General features: G+C 39.5%; 1 protein-coding gene across 1 annotated transcript in view; it reads left to right on the top strand.

Moving 5' to 3' along the window:
• AGBL4 (AGBL carboxypeptidase 4) overlaps window positions 1-23,424 on the top strand; it is a 1,255,618-nt gene that overhangs the window by 701,441 nt on the left and 530,753 nt on the right. The window contains exon 5 of the mRNA XM_024739248.1: window positions 18,284-18,500. Within this exon, the coding sequence (XP_024595016.1) occupies window positions 18,284-18,500 (217 nt within the window). The remainder of the gene's footprint in view (window positions 1-18,283; window positions 18,501-23,424) is intronic.

Genomic DNA, 23,424 nt, shown 5'->3' with positions numbered 1-23,424 from the left:
GAGAACTGTGCTTGATAAATCATTGTTTGATCAATGAACAAAACACATATAACTGGAAGAGCGGTTCTCAGCTTTGCCTCTAACCTCCAGTGTGGCTTTGCCCAGTCACTGATGTCTCTAGACTTCAGTTATAAAATGAAAGGCCCAAACCCACCCACTCCCACTTGCCTTGTTTCTTGCCATCTGAATTCTGTTTATCTGTTTGTTTGGTTTTTGCATATTGTGCCTCTCTGCTAGCTTTCTTTTGCAGAAAGCGCTTATGAAGAACTAAAAATTGTTTGAAAGACACTGGACTAGATGATCCCAAAAGTCTCATCTCTCTATGAAAGTGTATAGTTGTGTCAGTATAAAGAGTTAATAGACCTCCCAGATAGATTACAAAGAAAATCTTTCAAAAGACAATTATGTATTTCTTATTGGAAGAAAATAAAATGTTCCTCATCTCCTATACTTCTGGTTCCCAAATTTCAGGAAGCTGATAGATGACTTGTGAAGTTCATTTACTCATTTCAGTTACCAAAAGCTCTTTATTGAGTCCACTTTATTATTTTAATTAACATAATAACCCTGAAAAGTGGGAGGTTGTGAAATACAGGAATTTAGAGCTTCTAAGATGAATAAGTCCACTGAGGTATGAAAGCTCTTTCATATAAAGTTTTAACTGTGAAGATCCACTGTGTAGAAAGGAATCTGTACCATTCACCGACAGATGATGGGTACTGAGAAATGGACTTAAACACTGTCTTCCATGTGATGAAGACCAAAATGTCAGAGCTGACTCCTATGAATCAGCATTTCAACCAGTTATGTCAGGAGCTCCTTTTAAAATGTAGCTCAAACTATTTCATTACTCTCAATATCTCTACCCTACGTGGCTTCTCACACAAAACTCTTACTAAGGGCTGCAAACCCCTACAAAATGGTCTCCTCTCTCCCTTTCTACCACTCACCTCCTCACTTATTCCTGTTTAATCATACTGACCTTCCTGCAGTTCCTAGAGATACACCAAGCTTGGACCTTCGTGCTTGTTGTTCCCTCTGGGCCACTATTTTCTTGGGGATATGTATAATATAATATAATATAGAATAAATACTGAATATAATATTGAATATAAGGTAATATAATCATATACATGTGGATTATTTCCTCACATCATCCAGTTTCTACTAAATGGTTGTCTCTGTGACCACCCTAATTAAAATTGCCCCTCCATTACCCTCTCTCCCCTTACCTTGCTTTATCTGTATTCATTACACTTCTCATTACTTTACACTGTGTTATGTAATACATTGATTTATTTGTTTGTTTCTCTCTCCTTTTCACAATTTAAAAGTTCCATGAAAGCATGAAATTGCTTTTTTACCTCTGCTTCCCCAACATCTAGAAGAGTGACAACATGGGAAGCTCTCAGCAATATTCATTGAGTCAAAAAGGAAGGAAAGGGTGAAAGGAAGGACGGCATCAAGGTTGATTCTGAGGTATCTGACTTGTACAATTGGACAGATGGGGATGGTGGAGCTACTTACTGAGTTGGGAGGGCCAGGTTTAGGGGAGGTCAGGAGATTCATTATATTCAGGTTGAAATTGAGGTAATTTCGAGACATTCAAGAGGAGCAATTAGGTTGGCAGATGGATAAGATGAGCACATAATTTATCATCATCCCAACTGAAAGCGAACAGGGAAACTAAAAATAAAATTTTATATATTTTTGAAATATTTCATGTATTGACCACCAATTGTTTTCTTTGTTGGATTTACAAAACAATTATTTTAAAAATCAAAATTCATTCTAAAAGTAAAATTAATATACATCCATGTACATTAAAGCAAAATTTTTTTTAAACTTACATTTATTTTCTTAAAATAGCACTGTTATTTTTGGCATACATTTACACACTTTAATCAGTTTTTAGTTACATGTGTATCTAATGCTATGTCATTGGTATTTTTATGAAAAATATTTTTTCTAATATGGTTTTATTATTTTTAGTTTTTGATGTCATTGCCTTCAAGTCTTCTTTAGAATTGAATTTTTATGGTTAACAAGTTTGAAATTCTTGACACATTCAATTGATTTTCCTTTATAGATCATAATATTCTTAAATAAAAGGCATTATCTCTCTAGGTACTGAGGTACCTGGTAGAGTTCAGCAGATTCTCCCAAATTGAGGACATTCTCAGTTACAAGCTTTTTAGTATTGAAATATATGAACGTTTCAGTCCAAATATTTTCATAGTTACTATCTTGTTTACTCCTTTCCGAGAAATTTTCTTAGATAAATTTTTTTATAAAACAACTTTTGTCAAAGTGCTTTTCCTTGATTCTTTTAAATTTTCACCAAATGCAGGTGCTACAAAATTGTAGCCCTTCTCAATTTCATTCCACTCTGGTACAATATATAAATATCTAATTAAAAATAGGAGCTTCATCAAAAAAACCATCCTCCTAAACTGAGGTTTCCCAAAGTATGATCATTGAATTTCAGAATTAAGTCTTGTATTTCAATTGTACTTTCATCATTTAATTTGTGCAATTCCTCCCTTGCTTTTGTAGAGATAAATGTCATGTCTTCCTATTTGAAAGCTTTGTTTTCAGTAATTGCAATTTGATAAAAGCTTTAAAAATTAAAATACTTTGGTGCTTCATTTGTTGAATACTTGATTAAAGATTTCCAATTGATTTTGAACAAAATGCAACCAAAATTCTGTCCTCTTTTAAAGATCTCATTAACAAAATTTAGGGGTCTCATTAACAGCAAAAACAAAAAGCAAACATAAAAACACAGCAAAATCAACGTTGATTAACAAAGTGGCTTATTAAAAAGCTCAAAATCTCTAAGATCCCACTGATGACAGACAGTAAAGAAAAGAAACATGGTCTGCCTTCCTGAAGCTTAATAAAAATTTTGTTTGTGTGTGGTTTAGCATTAGCTTCATAAAACATTGTATAGTTTACTTATTTTGTGTAAATTTTGAGAACTGTGGTTTCTGTTTTGAGGGTAGAAAATGGAAGCTTGTTTTGGATGCAATTTTGATTTTTATGGACACCTCCAACCAACTCAAAATAAATTTCTACTCCATAGGTTTGTTAATTTAACAAGTACATTGCTTTTACAAAAATTTGTGTTCATATTATCATAACAAAAAAATAAGTAATTTTATCTTTCGTGTTGAACTTTATTTTACTGAATTAACAGTATCATTCCCACTAAGACAGTATTTAGCCTTCAACAGAATGAATTTCCAAAAGCTTTACTTTGATTCCGTGAATTGGGTGAAAATAACTGAATTACATTGAAATTAAGTTAAATTATTTTCTATTTGAAACACCTGATGACACTGAGATCACAGTACTGATTTTAGTTCTTATGCTAACAGAGAAAAGACATTAACAGCTACCACTTTATATACAAGAAAACTTGGAATTAAAACTGATTGAAATGATTTTAGAAGAACAGTCATGCACTCTAAGTAAAAGTGATAGCACACATCACTTTGAAGTGTGGCTTTTCATTTAAAGTACATTGCTCTAAAATAATTTCAATCATTTTTGTTCTATGGTTCTGCTTTTATATATGTAAATTATAGTCTTTGGACATAAGTTTTCTTAAAATAACTGTTAAACCAAATAGATGCTGGTGTTTCTTCAGCAGCATTGTGTCTTCTGGTTTTAATGTGGCCATGTTATCAGTACACCCCCTACAGTGGATCATAAATACTTACAAACATCTTATGCATGTGTCATGTTTATCACTGAATTTCATGAGGAATGAAAAGTTAGTACTCAGCTTTCCTAAAATATGCACTTTTGTATTTTTGAGCTCATTGCTGGTGAAATGTTTATTGCACAAATTGTTTAGGAGTAACCAAAAAACAAAATAAATAATTTTAGATTTGCACCATATGATAAATATGCTTAGAGTAGACTATTCTCTATAAGCAGGACTGGTCAGTCTCTATTTCCCAAACACATTTCACATTTGCCTAACCTATAATTTTCCATATTTCTGATTGATCCCACCAACTAGTGACCTTGAGACTCCATTCATCTGGCAGGTTGCTACATGGGCCACGGCATGATTGTCTAGCATAGCCAGTTACCAGTAGTGAAAACACCTTTGAATATATCTCCCACACTATTTGGGAACTGAAGGAGTTAACCGCCTTCCTGTATCTTGACAGACGCACTTAATTTTATTAGAGAGCCCATCTCCTTGAAAGAGAGGTATCGGTTACATTGGGTATGGGAAGGATCTGGAACAGAAAACAGGGTTATCACTGTTTTCTTTCCTAACTCTGTGTTTAAATGGTTCCTCATCCCTTGTCACCTTTTCTTTGGTCCTCTAGCCTACCTGCTTTGTCCATTTCATACCCTAAGCACACTTAGTATGAGCTTGGAATGCATTATTCTGAATCAAGAGAGTGTGATGCCAACTATCCGTCATACAGAGCATGGTGATAATCACAGTTACCATTGTGAGCACCTGTTATGTGTCGGGTACCAATCTCATCTCTAATTGTCAAAACAGATCTGTGAGCTAGATATTGGTTTCATTTTATAGATGTGGAAATCCAGGCTCAGGGCTACATGACTGATAAGTCATGGAAGTAGATTAGAGCCCAGGCCCATGTTCTTTCTACTGTACAATGACTACAATTGTAAAAGGCATCAAAAGCTGGAATTGAACACAGCTCTGTCTATTCGTTCTAACCCAGCTCTGCCTGACGTATTTATTCATTCATTCAAGAATATTTATTGAGTGCTGTTGTATAATAGGCTCTGTGCAGGAGGACTATAAGGAGATTCCAGTCTAGTGACTTCATATCCAGAACCCTTATTATTATTCCACCTATGATGGAGCAACAAAATAACTTGGATACAAAACTTGAGCACAAACCTGAACAAGTTGCAGGTACAGCTGGCCACCCCATCCCAAAGCACCCAGCATTCTGATACTGCCTCATACCCCATCTTATAGCCCAACAAACGATAGTTTTGAAAACATAGTCATTTTCACCTAAGAGTCATAACAACCCTAAGAGGGATTCAGGACACATTTTAGTAACCACTTTTTACACAGCGGCACCAAGAAAGGTAGAGTCCTGCCCAAGGACTGCAGCTTAGACTAGCACCCAACTCCTAGCTCTTTGTCCAGTGTCCTCTTCTTGCCTCCTCTCAGGAATCTGGATTGGAGAAGATAGAGTACATGACTTAGAGTCTCTCTTTGCCTGAGGAGCCTGTCCTTGGAGTTTCTGACTGCATTAGCATTCTGCCCGCAGCCACATGTAGGTAGGAATATTGTTGCTGTCCATGACCATGGGGAATAATCAGTCTCAGCTATTCCCCGGCTCTAAACTAGCCAAAGTAATTGGGTTTAATTTTAATTTTTTTAATGGCTTGGAATTAATAGAAGCAGCTGCTGACACAGTGTGTGGGTGTCCTTCTCCAGAAGGCACAGACAAAAAAAAAAAAAAAATCCTACACATAAAATAAACTCTGAAAAATAAACAACAGAGTGTGTAGGACAAAAAGGTTAATTCAAGAATCGAGCAGTGTCTTTTATCAAAAACTCGGCTGGCAATATGTAGCTCTGTCTCTCTCCTCCCACCACTAGTGCCCATCAACCCCTGATAAGATGGTAATCTGATTAGACACTGGGTGTATAAATGTGTTGCCTGTAGCTGAGCACTCCCTCACTCTCTGTTTCTCCCCCTCCCTGTGACTCACCAAGAGATTAGCTGTGACAAAGTGCGGAGAAAGATAAGAATAGATATGCTGGTGACAGGAGCACTATTATAATTATTTGGGGGAAGATAGAATTGGAATTAGGAGCAGGTCCTCTTCGCCTAGGGAGGGTAGATTTATAATGTGGGCAGCCATGCTGGTGCCTGGCTGTGCCAGACGCCTGAGAAGAAAAGGAGGGGCCCACTGGCTCAAGCCAGGAGATGGTCTGGGTTGTTCCAGCCAAACGTAGACTAAAGGCCATCTGTTGTCATGGATGACAAACCAGAGATTCAGCTGCCCTCATGAAGGGAAGAGGGATGAAATCTTTCTTCAATTTCAAACATACCTGGGAAACTGGATGCCAGTTTGCTCCCTGCCTCTGGGTAGATGAAGAAGGGGAACTAAGAGACTGTTTCTGCAATTGCTGGGTGAATTTCAGATTTCACCCAAATTGTTGGGTGAATTTCACAGCCTTGGTGTGGTGGAAAGAATATGTGTTTATCAGTCGGACAATAGTGTACATCAAACAGGTAGCACATTGTTGGCATATAGGAGGTGTTTAGTATATGTTACTCCCTTTGGAGGTGTCTGAATGACTTGGTTTTGTATACCTCCTTTAGAATGTACCGCCTTAAAAGACAGATTCTTTGTTATTTTTTCCCTCTCTGCTAATTTGGAGAAAAAAGTTTGTGTCTACTGTCAAAGAACACACTGGGGTTGGAACTCATCTAACATCCATATTTTCTGCTTAATCAGAAAGGAAATTAGGGCTCCTGTCTTTCAGGGGTCTTGAGGAGGGGTAGGGAATGAGTCTTATGTACACCTTCAGGTCCTGGGCTTTCTCCTCTTCCTCTGTGCTCTGGTAACCTCCAAAATGATGCATTGGGAACTTGGCTGATGGTTTGGACAGAGGCAGAGAGGATGGAAAATGGGAAGGAATCATCCATCCATTCATTCATTAAACCATAAATTCACCTACTCATTCATTCAACAAACATGCTTTGAGCTCCTCTTCAGGGTCAAGCACTGTGCTAAGTGCTACAGATTTTGAGATGAATCAGAAATACAGGAGTTTCTGTAATTAGTATTTAGAGCAATTAGTTATTCCTAGAATTGTTGACGAAGACTTCAAAGAGGAAGTGTCATTTGAGCTGGGCCTCACTTCTCTACATAGCATAATGCACTATGTAGAAAAGTATGGGAAAGGCAATTACAGATAGAACAGCATTTAAAATGACATGGAAATTTCTGAAACGTAATGTATTCAGGGCATGACTCACAGCTTCACGTGGAGAGAGCATAACATGCAAACCTTGGTGTGGCTGAAATTATTTACTCTAATATGTTAATATCTTAAAGTTCACTCACAGTTATATTCATTTATCCAATTCATGAGCATTTTGGAGTACCTCCTCTATTTAAGGCTTTGTATAGATCCTCCAGAACCAGATGAACAATATATGGTTCCTGCCCTCAAGGAGAACTCAGTCCAGTGGTGGAGAAAGGCATATATTCAAGTTGATATAATGAAATAGAGGCTATAGTAGAGAAGTATACATAGTATGATTGTGAATGTGTTCAGTATGTACATGCATGCAGCGTGTGTGTGTGTGTGTGTGTGTGTGCGCTCACTCAGCCACATATGAACGCATGACTGAATCTGAGGATGTTGGTTACCGCCTCCTTCACACATGTGGAGGGCTTCTTTAGTCATCAGGATGGACTCAGGATGATGACTTGTTTCAAGAGCTGGATCACGCTTTAGTCTCTGAGTCCTGAGAGCACACACCACAGGCCTTGGAATCAACCTGCATCTCTGGCAGGATCAGGTGTTAGATTCTTTCCTTTCTGGAGTCTTCTAGGGAGTCATGGACAATCTGTTTCTCTTAAGAAGTATTCTTGACCCTACCTTCATTTTTATCATATCATTTAGGATAAAGGAATAACTTCAGAGGACTATTGTGAAGATTAAAGGAGTTAATATATGATGAAGTACTTAGAATGGCCTAAACAATTGTTATATTGTTTCCATTGATATCCGAGACTGTCTGTGCTAAATGGAATCAGAAGGTTGCCTTATTTAACTTAATATCAAGTACAGGAAACTTTTTTTTTTTTTTTTTTTTTCGGTACGCGGGCCTCTCACTGTTGTGGCCTCTCCCGTTGTGGAGCACAGGCTCCAGATGCGCAGGCTCAGTGGCCATGGCTCACGGGCCTAGCCGCTCCGCGGCACGTGGGATCTTCCCAGATGGGGGCATGAACCCGTGTCCCCTGCATCGGCAGGCGGACTCTCAACCACTGCGCCAGCAGGGAAGCCCAGGAAACTTTTTATGAGATCCCTTAAAGCTTCCCATGTACTCCCTTGTAGCATAGACCTTTCTACTTTCCCTTCAGCTGAACGTTAAAGAGTCTCTACTTTATACTGAGCTAAGATCTACCTACCTATGACGCCTACCATTTATCTGTGGAGAGGAGTCTTCTTTTCCTTTTACAAGTGCTTTTAAAATAAGCAAGTACTATTTGAAACTTCTCTGTACCATTTCTAGTGAGAAAGAGAGGGAAAGGTAACACTGTTCCTGTCTTCAAGAAGCCTACCTTCTCTTTGAAGAAATCTCCACTTCCTTTTGTTGCTTATTGTTAAGGGACAAGCCGGTGATAAAACTGTTTTAATATCAAGTGTCAAAGTAGAGAAAAATTAATGATGGATGAATAATCAGAGGAGACTTCAGAGAGGAGGTATGTTAAAGGATATAGGCATTTATTTATACATTCTTTTGTTTATTAATTATTTAGTTTGTTTAAAAAAATATTTAAGGCTTTATTGACAACCTACAATATGCCACCTCTGAATAAGAGTTTACCAAGTAGGTAAGGTATCTGGCAGGGGAAGCAGTACAAGTAGAGAAAAGATCAAACACAAAGACACAGAGGTACTGGAGGTATGGCACAACATTTTTAGAGAGTTGTGAGTAGTTCAGTATGAATAAAACATAGGGTTCAAGGAGGGAGAAATGACTGACGATGCTGGAATCACAGGGAGATCTCGGGGAGCCTTTTGAGGATAAGAAGTTGTTTGAAGAGTTTTTAACAGGAGAGTACTGGCGAGAGTACTGTCAGACAAGATTTCTCTGGAAGCAGAAGGTAAGGCTATGAATTGGTGTCAAGGGGAGAAAGGCAGGTGGCAAGTTACCATAGGGATGATGAGCACAGACTTTGGAGTCATGTTAGCTTGCGTCTAGTACAGGCTCTGCTGCTTACCAAACTTGCAACCCTGGGAAATTTTTGTTACCTCTCTGAGCTTCCATTTTCTTAGCTGTGTAAAGGGGATGTTAACAGCCCTTAGCTCATAGGGTATTGTGAGGATTCAGTGATAACGCGTTTAAAAAATTTAACACCATGCCTGAGACATAGTGAAACATAATGAGCAAGATAAGAGAAAAACCATAAGTGCGTTCCAAATGAGAGACACATTTCTCCTACACAGCTTCATTCCTCTTTTCCTTTATTCTTTGTGTTACTTTGCTTCCTCATGAATTTGGCCTGCTGAATTCTTCTCCAACAGATTTTCGTTAGTATCCTTAGCAGAGTCTGGAACATTAAGCCCTGAGCAACATCTCAGCTTTCTTGCATGATCACCGCAGTGTCCATTAACTTCACTCTGCCTTCAAATCAGGTTAAGCATCCAACCTACTCAGGAGAGGAGCTGGGACAGCTGCGGGCATTAGATGAATTCTCCTGGTAGCACATGGTCAAATTTGGTGGAGACGGCAGGCTCTCAGAGTCAAGTTGCTAAACTTGGCTAGAATAGGAGAAAACTGAGGTGAGTGAATTTAAAGCATGGATCTTAATTGAATATACTAGTACATAAAGACTTGAAAACATCGGTGTCATAACCTGAGGGGATTGTGACTGTAGGAATTGCTTGTGTATGAAGACACACTCACCTTGTGCTCCAGGAGACTCAGACTCAGACCTCTGTGTCAGGGCCTGAAGCAACTGTCACAGACCATCGGCTGGAGACCCTGAGGCTCATTTACTTCTACCACCCTAACATTTCTGCATGTTCAGTCACGTCACAAATGTAGACCATCATCTGTTCTTTTTATACCCTTATCCCTGCGCTGGTCTGTTCTCCCTCTAATCTTGGTTTTCCACTGATCCCTCCTCTATCCAAAACCTTCTACTTTTTCCTATGAAACTCAACTCCCAGGTTAATAATCCCCCTTGGACCCCAGTGCTTTAATCCACTGCTTCCTTTACCTCTTGTCTTCCTTTACTTCAGTCTATGGTATGATACTTAACAAATATTTGCTGAATAAAACAATGACCTAAGGCCTGACTATCCTGGAGGCCGTTACTTCCCCCTCTGCCTTCTCAGGAGCTGCTCATCCTCCTACATTCCGTGTGCAGAAGGATCTGGAGGGGACTCTTCATGCCCCATTTTCCTTCCAGGCCATTCCGTGTCTATTTCATCACTGGCACCTCCAAAATTTCAATATAGGAGGGTTTAAGGTAGCAATTGGGTTAGAAAGGAGGAGTGCCTAGGGGGTTTGCTTTAAAGCTATATTTGTGTCACAAGAAGATTGTTTTTACTTGCATGTTTATTCCTCCTGGCTTTGGGTGTAGGAGCAAAATGGACTCTATTTGTGGGCCTAAGCACACCTCTAGACAGCCTTTGTGCCGCTCCTGTTGTGGAGCACAGGCTCCGGACGCGCAGGCTCAGCGGCCGTGGCTCACGGGCCCAGCCGCTCCGCGGCATGAGGGATCTTCCCGGACGGGGGCACGAACCCGTGTCCCCTGCATCGGGAGGCGGACTCTCAACCACTGCGCCACCGGGGAAGCCTCCAACTACCGTGGACTTTTATGTGAAAAGCCCCATTCCTTTATTGCTTAAGCTGTTCTCTCTACGTCCCGTCCTCATCATTTTTGGGTTCCCACCCATCTTAGACTCCATGGCCCATCACATCAGCCACTTTTATCTAATAGTCAAATCTATCTGATTTTCTATACTTGTGCAGCCACTACCCTGTCCTTCTGATCACTCTCATCTATCCCTTGGACTTGGACAATCATGGTACTTTACTTCTTTCACTGACTTAAAGGTATCCTATGACCTCAGGATAGTGTTTAAATTCTTTAACGTGTTCCATCATGTAAAGTCGTCCCTTCACGCCTGCAGATGCAGAACCCATGGATGTGGAGGGACAGCCGTAGTCCCTTTCTAATATGACTTCTGCCTTCCTCTTCAAACACATTTCTCATGATTTCCCTTCTCATTCTTTGTGCTTCAGCCATGATGAATTCCCTGCAGTTCCAACATTTTACTTGTTCCTTCTTGCCACCTGGCCTATGCCAGAATCCCGTAATTTATCAAGAGGGATCCTGGAAAAGTGTTATCAGTACTGATTTAGAATCAGACAGAAACAGATTTGAATCCCAGTTTTGTCATTTGCTAGCTTGAGAGAATGGGTAAGCTCCTTAACTTTTATGAACCTCCATGGCCATATCTTCTAAGTGGGATAACAATAGTGTGGATGAAGCCTGCCATATCAGTAAACAAAGGGTGTACAGCCATCAAGTCATCAGCCATTGCAGTCACCCCCGACTGTGCACCCTGGGGGATTCAGGATGGAAAAAAACAGGATACTGGCCCTATGAAGTTAAAGTGCGTATCAAAGGAATGATTTCAATGAGCCCAGACTCTTGTCTTCCCATACACAGAAAAGTGCTAAATTCATTAACTTGAGATGTCTGTTTTTTTTCTTTAATTAACAATAATCTTTTGATGTTCCCATTCCCTGTTTTCCACTTAATGTTAGGGTGAGATTCATGACAGCCAGGGCTACAGGCAAGCAGTACAAGCCCAAACATGTACAACGTCAGTGCCATGTAACATTGGCTCTTCCACGGGAAGCCCATAGCCTTACCTCCCACCCTGGCCACCCTGGCCACTGAGGCAGCCTCAGAAAGACACCAAGGTAGAAACAAGATTCTGCAGTAAACTGCTGGAATGTTACAATGCTTTGGAGCTCTTAACAGTTTTCTCCAGGCTGCCCTACCTGGAGCCAGCACCATTATTGTTTTTTTCAACCTCAGCTCTGACACCCTCCTCCTCACACTTTCCTCCATATGCCCCTTTGCCCCTTGGCTTCCCAGGTGAATGACAAGCCACCGCAGGTGAGCCTTGCATCCTCCACCCACTATGCCAGAACCCACCCCCCAAAACATATTTGCCCTTAAGGAGCTTCCAAACAGATCCTAGTGGATGAGACTTAGGAAGCAGCCAATAAAAAAAGCAAGACTTGCTACAAAATGTAGGAGCCAAACAGGCCTGCTATTATCAGCGGACAGTCATGGAAAAAGGTATAGTTGAGACAGGTTTTGTAGGATTAATAGGACTTTAAGAGACACAAATGCGAGGCATTCTCTGCAGGGAAATCGTGCACAGTGTGGATATTATACAAATGAGGAGGTGCAGTGAGCCTGTGAAGTGGGTTAACGTAAAGATGTTATGGGAATTATGACTGGACCATTTTGCCTTTTCTCATGTATGTGTTTCAGTGTTGCTTATTGGAGAATGAGCATATTAGCTTAGCAGAATTGCCTACACAGCATATTTTAAAGCAGTATTTCCCAAAGTGCTTCTGTGTAAAATTAGTTTCATGGAATGCTCTATAGAAAAATAATAGTAATAATTTAAAGAAATGTTGAATATTCTTTTTCTCTCCCTTGAATATTCACAAAGTGCATGAACTTATTTTAAAGTATCTGAATTAGTGTTATAATACTAAAACCTGACTTCCCTGGGGAAAGTAATCCTCCCCTATTTATGTCACTATAGCATCACACTCTTTCCCCTCAAGACACTTTTGAGTCTGTAACTATATTGTATATTTATTTAAAATATTTTATTGACTACTTCCCTACCAGCATATATACTCCATGAGGACAAATACCTGGCTTATCTTATTTACCATTTTACATAGGTAATCTAGCACAATGCCTGGGTATATAATATGTGCTCAAAATAAGAACAAATGATGAATAAAACTTGTTCCTTTTTAACTTTGCCTGTTTCAACACTTTATAAAGGATAGGGCTGGAATTTGAACGAAGTACTGCCAGATTCTAGTCTCTTTTTTCTTTTTTTTTTTTTTGTGGTACGTGGGCCTCTCACTGTTGTGGCCTCTCCCGTTGCGGAGCACAGACTCCGGACGCGCAGGCTCAGCAGCCATGGCTCACGGGCCCAGCCGCTCCGCGGCATGTGGGATCCTCCCGGACCAGGGCACGAACCTGTGTCCCCTGCATCGGCAGGTGGACTCTCAACCACTGTGCCACCAGGGAAGCCCCTCTTTTTTCTTTTTTAAATTTAATTTTATTTATTTTTTTATACAGCAGGTTCTTATTAGTTCTCCTTCTTATACACATCAGTGTATATATGTCAATCCCAACCTCCCAGTTCATCACACCCCACCCCCACCCCCTGCCACTTTCTCCCCTTGGTGTCCATACTTTGTTCTCTACATCTGTGTCTCTAATTCTGCCCTGCAAACCGGTTCACCTGTACCATTTTTTCTAGGTTCTACATATATATGTTAATATACGATATTTGTTTTTCTCTTTCTGACTTACTTCACTCTGTATGACAGTCTCTAGATCCAACCACGTCTCAACAAATGACCCAATTTCGTTCCTTTTTATGGCTGAGTAATATTCCGTTGTATATATGTACCACATCTTCTTTATCAATTCGTCTGTTGATGGACATTTAGGTTGCTTCCATGTCCTGGCTATTGTAAATAGTGCTGCAATGAACATTGAGGTGCATGTGTCTTTTTGAATTGTGGTTTTCTTTGGGTATATGCCCAGTAGTGGGATTGCTGGGTCATATGGTAGTTCTATTTTTAGTTTTTTGAGGAACCTCCATACTGTTCTCCATAGTGGCTGTATCAATTTACATGCCCACCAACAGTGCAAGAGGGTTCCCTTTTCTCCGCACCCTCTCCAGCATTTGTTGTTTGTAGATTTTCTGATGATGCCCATTCTAACTGGTGTGAGGTGATACCTCATTGTAGTTTTGATTCACATTTCTCTAATAATTAGTGATGTTGAGCAGTTTTTCATGTGCTTCTTGGCCATCCGTATGTCTTCTTTGAAGAGATATTTATTTAGGTCTTCTGCCCATTTTTGGATGGGTTTGTTGTTTTAATATTGAGCTGCATGAGCTGTTTATATATTTTGGAGATTAATCCTTTGTCCGTCGATTCGTTTGCAAATATTTCCTCCCATTGTGAGGGTTGTCTTTTTGTCTTGTTTGTAGTTTCCTTTGCTTTGCAAAAGCTTTTAAGTTTCATTAGGTCCCATTTGTTTATTTTTATTTCCATTACTCTAGGAGGTGGATCAAAAAATATCTTGCTGTGATTTATGTCAAAGAGTGTTCTTCCTATGTTTTCCTCTAAGAGTTTTATAGTGTTTGGTCTTACATTTACATCTCCAATCCATTCTGAGGGTATTTTTGTCTATGGTGTTAGGGAGTGTTCTAATTTCATTCTTTTACATGTAGCTGACCAGATTTCCCAGCACCACTTATTGAAGATACTGTCTTTTTCCCTTGTATATCCTTGCCTCCTTTTTCATAGATTAGTTGACCATAGGTGTGTGGGTTTATCTCTGGGCTTTCTATCCTGTTCCACTGATCTGTATTTCTGTTTTTGTGCCAGTGCTATACTGTCTTGATTACTGTAGCTTTGTAGTATAGTCTGAAGTCAGGGAGTCTGATTCCCCCAGCTCCGTTTTTTTCCCTCAAGACTGCTTTGGCTATTCGGGGTCTTTTGGGTCTCCATACAAATTTTAAGATTTTTTGTTCCAGTTCTGTAAAAAATGCCATGGGTAATTGGATAGGGATTGCAATGAATCTGTAGATTGCTCTGGGTGGTATAGTCATTTTCACAATATTGATTATTCCTATCTAAGAACGTGGTATGTCTCTCCACCTGTTTGTATCATCTTTAATTTCTTTCATCAGTGTCTTATACTTTTCTACATACAGGTCTTTTGTCTCCCTAGGTAGGTTTATTCCTAGGTATTTTATTCTTTTTGTTGCAGTGGTAAATGGGCGTGTTTCCTTAATTTCTCCTTCAGATTTTTCATCATTAGTGTATAGGAATGCAGGAGATTTTTGTGCATTAATTTTGTATACTGCAACTTTACCAGATTCATTGATTAGCTCTAGTAGTTTTCTGGTGGCATCTTTAGGATTCTCTATGTATAGTGTCATGTCATCTGCAAACAGTGACAGTTTTACTTCTTTACCAGTTTGGATTCCTTTTATTTCTTTTTCTTCTTTGATTGCTGTGGCTAGGACTTCCAGAACTATGTTGAATAATAGTGGTGAGAGTGGATGTCCTTGTCTTGTTCCCAATCTTAGAGGAAATGCTTTGGTTTTTCACCATTGAGAATGAGGTTTGCTGTGGGTTTGTCATACATGGCCTTTATTATGTTGAGGTAGGTTCACTCTATGCCCACTTTCTGGCGAGTTTTTATCATAAATGGGCGTAGAATTTTGTCAAAAGCTTTCTCTGCATCTATTGAAATGATCATATGGTGTTTCTTCTTCAGTTTGTTAATATGTTCTGTCACATTGGTTGATTTGCATATATTGAAGGGTCCTTGCATCCCTGGGATAAATCCCACTTAATCATGGTGTATGACCCTTTTAATGTGTTATTGGATTCTGTTTGCTAGTATTTTGTTGAGGATTTTTGCATCTATATTCGGCAGTGTTATTGGTCTGTAATTTTCTTTTTTTGTAGTATCTTTGTCTGGTTTTGGTATCAGGGTGATGGTGGCCTCATAAAATGAGTTTGGGAGTGTTCCTTTTTTGTAACTTTTTGGAAGAGTTTGAGAAAGATGCGTGGTAACTCTTCCCTAAATGTTTGATAGAATTCACCTGTGAAGCCATCTAGTCCTGGCACTTTGTTTGTCAGAACATTTTTTAATCACAGTTTCAATTTCTTTACTTGTGATTGGTCTGTTCATATTTTCTGTTTCTTCCTGGTTCAGTCTTGGAAGGTTATACCTTCCTAAGAATTTGTCCATTTCTTCCAGGTTGTCCATTTTATTAGCATAGAGTTGCTTCTAGTAGTCTCTTAGGATGCTTTGTATTTCTGCAGTGTTGGTTGTAACTTCTCCTTTTTCATTTCTAATTTTATTGATTTGAGTCCCCTCCCTGTTTTTCTTGATGAGTCTGGCTAATGGTTTATCAATTTTGTTTATCTTCTCAAAGAACCAGCTTTTAGTTTTATTGATCTTTGCTATTGTTTTCTTTGTTTCTATTTCATTTATTTCTGTCTGATCTTTATGATTTCTTTCCTTCTGCTAAGTTTGGGTTTTGTTTGTTCTTCTTTCTCTAGTTCCTTTAGGTGTAAGGTTAGATTTTTTATTTGAGATGTTTCTTGTTTCTTGAGTTAGGCTTGTATTGCTATAAACTTCCCTCTTAGAACTGCTTTTGCTGCATCCCATAGCTTTTGGATCATTGTCTTTTCGTTGTAATTTGTCTCTAGGTATTTTTTGATTTCCTCTTTGTTTTCTTTAGTGATCTCTTGGTTATTTAATAACATATTGTTTAGCCCCCATGTGTTTGTGTTTTTTTTTAATGTTTTCTGCCCTGTAATTCATTTCTAATCTCAGAGCATTGTGGTCAGAAAATATGCTTGATATGATTTGAATTTGCTTCAGTTTACTGAGGCTTGATTTGTGACCCAAGATGTGATCTATCCTGGAGAATGTTCTGTGTGCACTTGGGTGAGTTTCTGCTGAGAAATCAGCTGTTAACCTTATGGGTTTTCCCTTGTATGTTATTTGTCATTTTTCCCTTGTTGCTTTCAATAATTTTTCTTTGTCTTTAATTTTTGCCAGTTTGATTACTGTGCATCTCGGCATGTTTCTCCTTGGGTTTATCCTGCCTGGGACTCTCTGTGCTTCCTGGACTTGGGTGGCTATTTCCTTTCCCATGTTAGAGAAGTTTTCCACTATAATCTCTTCACATATTTTCTCGGGTTTTTTCTCTCTCTCTTCTCCTTCTGGGACCCCTATAATGTGAATGTTGTTGCATTTAATTTTGTCCCAGAGGTCTCTTAGTCTGTCCTCATTTCTTTTCATTCTTTTCTTCTTTATTCTGTTCTGCAGCAGTGAATTCCACCATTCTGTCTTCCAGGTCACTTATCTGTTCTTCTGGCTCAGTTATTCTGCTATTGATTCCTTCTACTGTAGTTTTCATTTCAGTTATTGTATTGTTCATCTCTGTTTGTTTGTTCTTTAATTCTTCGAGGTATTTGTTCTTTAATGCTTCTAGTTCTTTGTTGAACATTTCTTGCATCTTCTCGATCTTTGACTCCATTCTTTTGCCGAGGTCCTGAAGCATCTTCACTATGATTATTCTGAATTCTTTTTCTGGAAGGTTGCCTGTCTCCACTTCATTTAGTTGTTTTTCTGGGGTTTTATCTTGTTCCTTCATCTGGTGCATAGCCCTGTGCCTTTTCATCTTGTCTATCTTTTTGTGAGTATGTTTTTTGTTCCATAGGCTGCAGGATTGTAGTTATTCTTGCTTGTGCTCTCCGCCCTCTGGTGGATGAGGCTATCTAAGAGGCTTGTGCAGGTTTCCTGATGGGAGAGACTGGTGGTGGGTTGAGGGGAGTGTTGCTCTGGTTGGCAGAGCTCAGTAAAACTTTAATCCGCTTGTCTGCTGATGGGTGGGTCTGGGTTCCCTCCCTGTTGGTTGTTTGCCCTGAGGCAACCCAACACTTGAGCCTACAGGCTAATGGCAGACTCTGGGAGGGCTCACGCCAAGGAGTACTTCCCAGAACTTCTGCTGCCAGTGTCCTTGTCCTCACGTTGTGCCACAGCCACGCCCCGCCTCTGTAGGAGACCCTCCAACACTAGCAGGTGGGTCTGGTTCAGTCTCCTGTGAGGTCACTGCTCCTTCCCCTGGGTCCTGATGTGCACACTACTTTGTGGTGTGCCCTCCAAGAGTGGAGTTTCTGTTTTTCCCAGGCCTGTCGAAGTCCTGCAGTCAAATCCCACTAGCTTCAAAGTCTGATTCACTAGGAATTCTTCCTCCCGTTGCCAGACCCCCAGGTTGGGAAGCCTGACGTGGGGCTCAGAACCTTCACTCCAGTGGGTGGACTTCTGTGGTATAAGTGTTCTCCCAGTTTGTGAGTCACCCACCCAGCAGTTATGGGATTTGATTTTATTGTGATTGCTCCCCTCCTACCATCTCATTGCGGCTTCTCCTTTGTCTTTGGATGTGGGGTATCTTTTTTGGTGAGTTCCAGTGTCTTCCTGTCAATGATTTTTCAGCAGTTCGTTGTGATTCCAGTGCTCTTGCAAGAGGGAGTGTCCAACCTCTTTTGATCATAGATTGGTATATGTTGTTGTCCCTGGCCACCACCTAGGTTTCTTGATGTTACAGTTTCAATCTTGGGCATTTATTCCTACTGATTACATTTTGAAGCTTGAACAACTGTCTGATATGCCCAAATTTCTTTGTATCTTCCAGGCAAAGACTGCCACCTAAAAATGTTTACTACTACCGCTGCCCGGACCATAGGAAGAATTATGTGATGTCCTTTGCATTTTGTTTTGACCGAGAAGAAGATATTTACCAGTTTGCTTACTGCTACCCATATACGTACACTCGCTTTCAGCATTACCTTGACAGCCTGCAAAAGAGAAACATGGATTACTTCTTCCGGGAGCAGCTGGGTCAGAGTGTGGTAAGGCCCATTCAGAAATGGGAAAGCTGGGGGAGGAGCTTAGCACTGGTTTTTATAGAATGCAAATAATAGATATTGGTGCTTTGTAGACTATATGCTCTGGAAATTTAAAAAAATCATTGTTTTTTGTGTGTAATATTTTGCTACTATGGCCACCAGGAAGTCAAAGAATAGGATAAGGCAGGTGCGTGTCCTTCTGAATGAAGCTGATAAAGCTCTCTAACAAAATACAAAAGTTCTGGTGAATCCCCAGAACTATGAGATAAAAAGAAGGCTCTACTGGGTGTTACAAAAGGTGTGAAAGCATTTTATGAGTCTAAGCTTACGAGATGAAGAATAAACTTGCTTTTTAGTGAATTTAACTTGACTGCAGTGTAGGTTAGCAGGTGGTGTGCAGTATGGTTGTGCTGTCCACAGTGTGTTCTATCTCTGCTATCTATTAGTTCCCCAACCCTTCTTCCTTCCTCAGGTTTAGTTTTCTGGGTCTGGAGATTTCAGTCTTAAATTCTATACTATATCTATACTAAATCCTATTACTGACATAACAAATTGCCATGAACTTGGTGGCTTGAAACAACACAAATTTATTATCTTACAGTTCAGGAATAGTCTGAAATTGGCCTCTTTGGGCTAAAATCTAGATATCAACAGGTCTGTGTTCCTTCTGGAGGCTCTAGGGGAGAATTCATTCCACTACCTCTCCCAGTTTCTAGAGGCTGCTTGCATTCCTTGGCTTGTGGTTCCCTTTCAGTCTTCAAAGTCAACATTGACTTATCAAGTCTTTCTCATGCTGCACCACTCTGATGCTGAATCTCCTGCCCTCCTCTTTCACTTATAAGAACACTTGTGATTACATTGAGCTCACGCAGATAATCCAGGATAATATATCCATCTCAAGATCTTTAACTAAATCACATCTGTAAAGTCCCTTTTCTCATGTAAGGTAATATATTCACAGGTTCCAAGGATTAGGACTTGGACATTCTGGGAGAAAGGGTGCATTGTTCTGCCTACCACACTTTCCTACTGTCTTTTCCTCTTTTTCTCCCTGCCCATCCCAGGATCTAAAAGTGTCCTTCACATTGGATGCATAGGTTTTGTTCTCTGCGGTCAGAAATACTTCAGTTGCTAGTAAAGAATATCTTCCCTCTACTCTAATCCTCTTCCTAACAGTGCTTCTGATGGGTGCCATGTATATCTGGTGCCTATATCTTTTGAACTGAGAATTGGGACACATGGTGTATTAGTCAGCATGCTAGTAGGAAACAGATGGCAGCCTCACATTAGGATAATTTGAGGAGAGCTTAATAAATGGGCTGTTTACAAGGTGCGGGCACTGTGTACAGAAACCATGGGGTATAGTGCAGTTCCCTGGGGCTAGTAACAGCTCAAAGGGTGTGAAGGGATGAAATGGGTAACAGAACCCAATAGTAGAGAGTCATGCAGTGGGCCATCTTGAGTGGAACAGTGACCTTCAGTTGAGGAAAAAAGTTAGCCTGAGATGATCCCACAGGGAGGGAGCTGAGAAAAATAAATACATAGAGCTCATTCTCTTACTTCCCTCTGATCTACTGCTAGGGGTTCCTACTGGCCAACCCAATTGGAAATCAGAGGGCAAGAGAGCCCACTGAAGTAATCCATACAGATAAGTTTCCCTGAACAAAGAAAATGATGGAGAAGGGCAGAGAGTGGTTGTAGAGAGCCAAATAGAACATATTAGTCACACATGGTCTGATCAACAATGTATTACTGGAGACAGTAGATTATTTCAGATGGGACTGTTGGAGAAATCCTGAGACGAATGTTTGCCAGACATATGACTTATGATATAAATTAAGAGAGAAAGAGTTTCATTCACTACTTGTGACTTTTTAAGTGTGGGATCTGTTCATTTCATTCTTGTGTCCACTGCAGCCCTCTCTTAGATTTATGCCAGGCAGAATGTAGGTGTACACTGAATGGCTATGGAGTAAATGATTGAATGAATGAAAGAATGAATTAAGATATATCTAGAGACAATGTGAGGAGCTAAGAGCATCAGAAAGCTGATAGGAGGAATAATAGGATAAGTTAAGCTTCCAATAACTAATATACAAAATACATACCTAAAATAACAGCTCATTAAATGAGATAGAAGTTTATTTCTCTTCCGTATATAAATCTAGATGTAGGCAATCCAGAGCTGATAGTGTGGCTCTGCTCCTTGAAACTCTTAGGGAGTCAAGTTCTTCCAGCTTTCTGCCCTGCCATCCCTGGGATGTGGCTCTCAAACTCAGTGACAAATATGGAATTCTGTCACATCCATGTTCCAGGCAACAAGATTAAGAAAGTAGGTGGAGAAGGGAGAAGATACAGTATTGTGGCACTTTCACATTTATCCCATTAGATAGAACTCATGTCCACACTTAACTAAAAGAAGGATGAGAAATGAAGTCTTCATTCTGGGTGAGCTAAAAATTAGTAGTCCTATAGATATGGAGGTGAATTAATATTGAAGGACATCCTGAAGTTTCTGCCATAAGAAGCTTGAATTATGTGTTCAGCTCTAATACCAAACTACTCATATGACCTTGAATGTTACTTCCCTTTTCTGGGGACAAGTTTTTCATCTATAAAATGAGAAAGTTGAAGTTGATAGGGGTTTTTAAATTATTCTTTGAGGAATTCCTCAGTTAGAGTAAAATAATTCGAGACCACTGTCCTACTTCAGACCCTGTGAGGGGTACTGTAGGGATATATAATGGAGTATACAAGTCATGGTGTACTTCCAGAAATGTATTCCATACCAGAGGAAATAAGACATTTAAAAAATATATATTATGTTTTTTTAAAGTATATAATAAAGGATCCCGTGAGTTGTTTAAAGAATTTATGGTCAGACTAAACACCATGGAGAAGATGGGCTTTACGCCGAGTTTTGAATGATGGGTAGGATTACTGAATACAGAGTTGGCGAGAAGGTAGCCCAGAGAGCAAGAAACAGCCTGAGTCATTGCATGATGATAGTTGGTCAGAAGTCTGGTTTGATTGGAATAGGGAACCTTCCTACTGGAAGATAAGGATAGACAGGAAGATTAGGACCAAACTCTGAAAAACCTTGATTGTCATATTAAAGAATTATGGCTGTATCCTTTATTCAGATTCAACACACAGACACTAGGTCAGGCACTTTATATGTACTGTCTTACTTGTTTCTCACAACAGTTTTGTGGGGTAGGCAGAATTATCCCAGTTTGGGGATAAATAATCTAAGGCTAATAAGTTACTTGGCTAAAGCTACATGGCTAGTTCAGGACTAGGCCAATGTTTAAACCCATGGCTTCTAATGCTGTGCCCTGGCGCTTTGATGGACTCATTGCTCCTTTACACATTGGACCTACTAAAATCCCTTTTGAGAAAGGGATTATACCTTATCCAAAGCTACATCTTAAGAAAGTAAAGTTAGTGGAAGTGCAGGGTGTACCTCTGCTGGCTAAACCAGATTAAGGGAGCTCTGTGTGTTGGCTCCATCCCCCTGATCTGGGTCTCGAAGCAGATACCAGAGACATTAAGGCCTTCTGGCATACTCTTGCAGACAGGACAGTTCTTGGTTACCAGAGCGTTTGATATGGCTTGTGACTGAAGCCACCACTATAGTTAATCCCTACTCCAGTTTGGAGGGAGGATAATTACAAGTAGGAAGGCTAAACATGTCAACAGACAATTCTTAGAGCAGGCAGGAAGCAAGATTTTGAATTTCTAGTGCTGGAACTATTAATCACCATGGGCGTAGCTGCTATTGCTACTGATTATATCATCCAAAATGGCATTTTATTTTGTTATTTACCAGTGGCCCTTTCTAACACCAGCAAACAAAATCCCTTTGTGCATACATCAAAGCCACAATCTGACATTTAAGTTAAATACATCATAGGAAAGATCTTTATTTTCTTGTTGTTATAACACTTTTATTGAGGTATAATTTACATACTATAACATTAACCCATTGTAAGGGTACAATTCTGTGATTTTTAGTAAGTGTATAGAGTTTTACAACTATCACCACAATCTAATTTTCGAACATTTCATCATCCCCAAAAGTTCCCTTGTAAATCCCCACTTCCACTCCCAGCCCTAGGCAACTATTCATCTGTTCTCTGACACTGTAAATTTGCCATTTCTGAACATTTCCTGTAAGTGGAATCATGCACTATTTAGTCGTCTTTTGCATTTAGCACCTTTCACATAGCATTACATTTTTGTGGTTCATTCATGTTGTAGCATCCATCAGTAGTCCATTCATTTTTAGTGCTGAATAGTATTCCATTGAAAATATATACCACACTTTCTTCTTCTGTTCTCCAGTTGATGGACATTTGGATTGTTTCCAGTTTGGGGCTATTATGAATAATGCTATTATGAACATTCATGTGCATATCTTTGAGTGGACATGTGATCACATTTCTCTTGGGTAGATTTCTAGGAATGTAATCATTGGGTCATATAAGTTCACATTCAACTTAAAAAAAACAAAAACCAAAAAACGTGCCAAGCTGCATTCCAAGTTAGTGCCATTTTGCATTCCTACCAACAAGGTAGGAGAGAGGGTTGTAGTTTCTCCATGTGCTTGCTAACACTTGGAATTACCTATATTTTTCATTACAGCTATTTTAGTGGTATGTAGTGAAATCTCATTGTGGTTTTATTTTGTGCTGCCCTAGTAACTAGTTATGTTGATTATCTTATAATGTGCTTATTTGCCATTCATATATCTTCTCTGCTGAAGATCTTCTCTGTTAGTTTAAACCTTTTATCCATTTATTTAAAAATTGGGTTGTGTTCTTATAATGAGTTTTGAGAGTTCTTTGTTCTGAATGCAAGTCCTTTGTCAGACTCATGCTTTGCAAAATCCCCCCCAATCTATACCTTTAATCTATACCTTATA

The sequence above is a fragment of the Neophocaena asiaeorientalis genome, unplaced genomic scaffold (assembly GCF_003031525.2).
Source record: "Neophocaena asiaeorientalis asiaeorientalis breed wild unplaced genomic scaffold, Neophocaena_asiaeorientalis_V1.1 scaffold138, whole genome shotgun sequence".
In the NCBI taxonomy this organism is placed as follows: Eukaryota; Metazoa; Chordata; class Mammalia; order Artiodactyla; family Phocoenidae; genus Neophocaena; species Neophocaena asiaeorientalis.
This window is presented reverse-complemented; position numbering and strand designations above follow the sequence as displayed.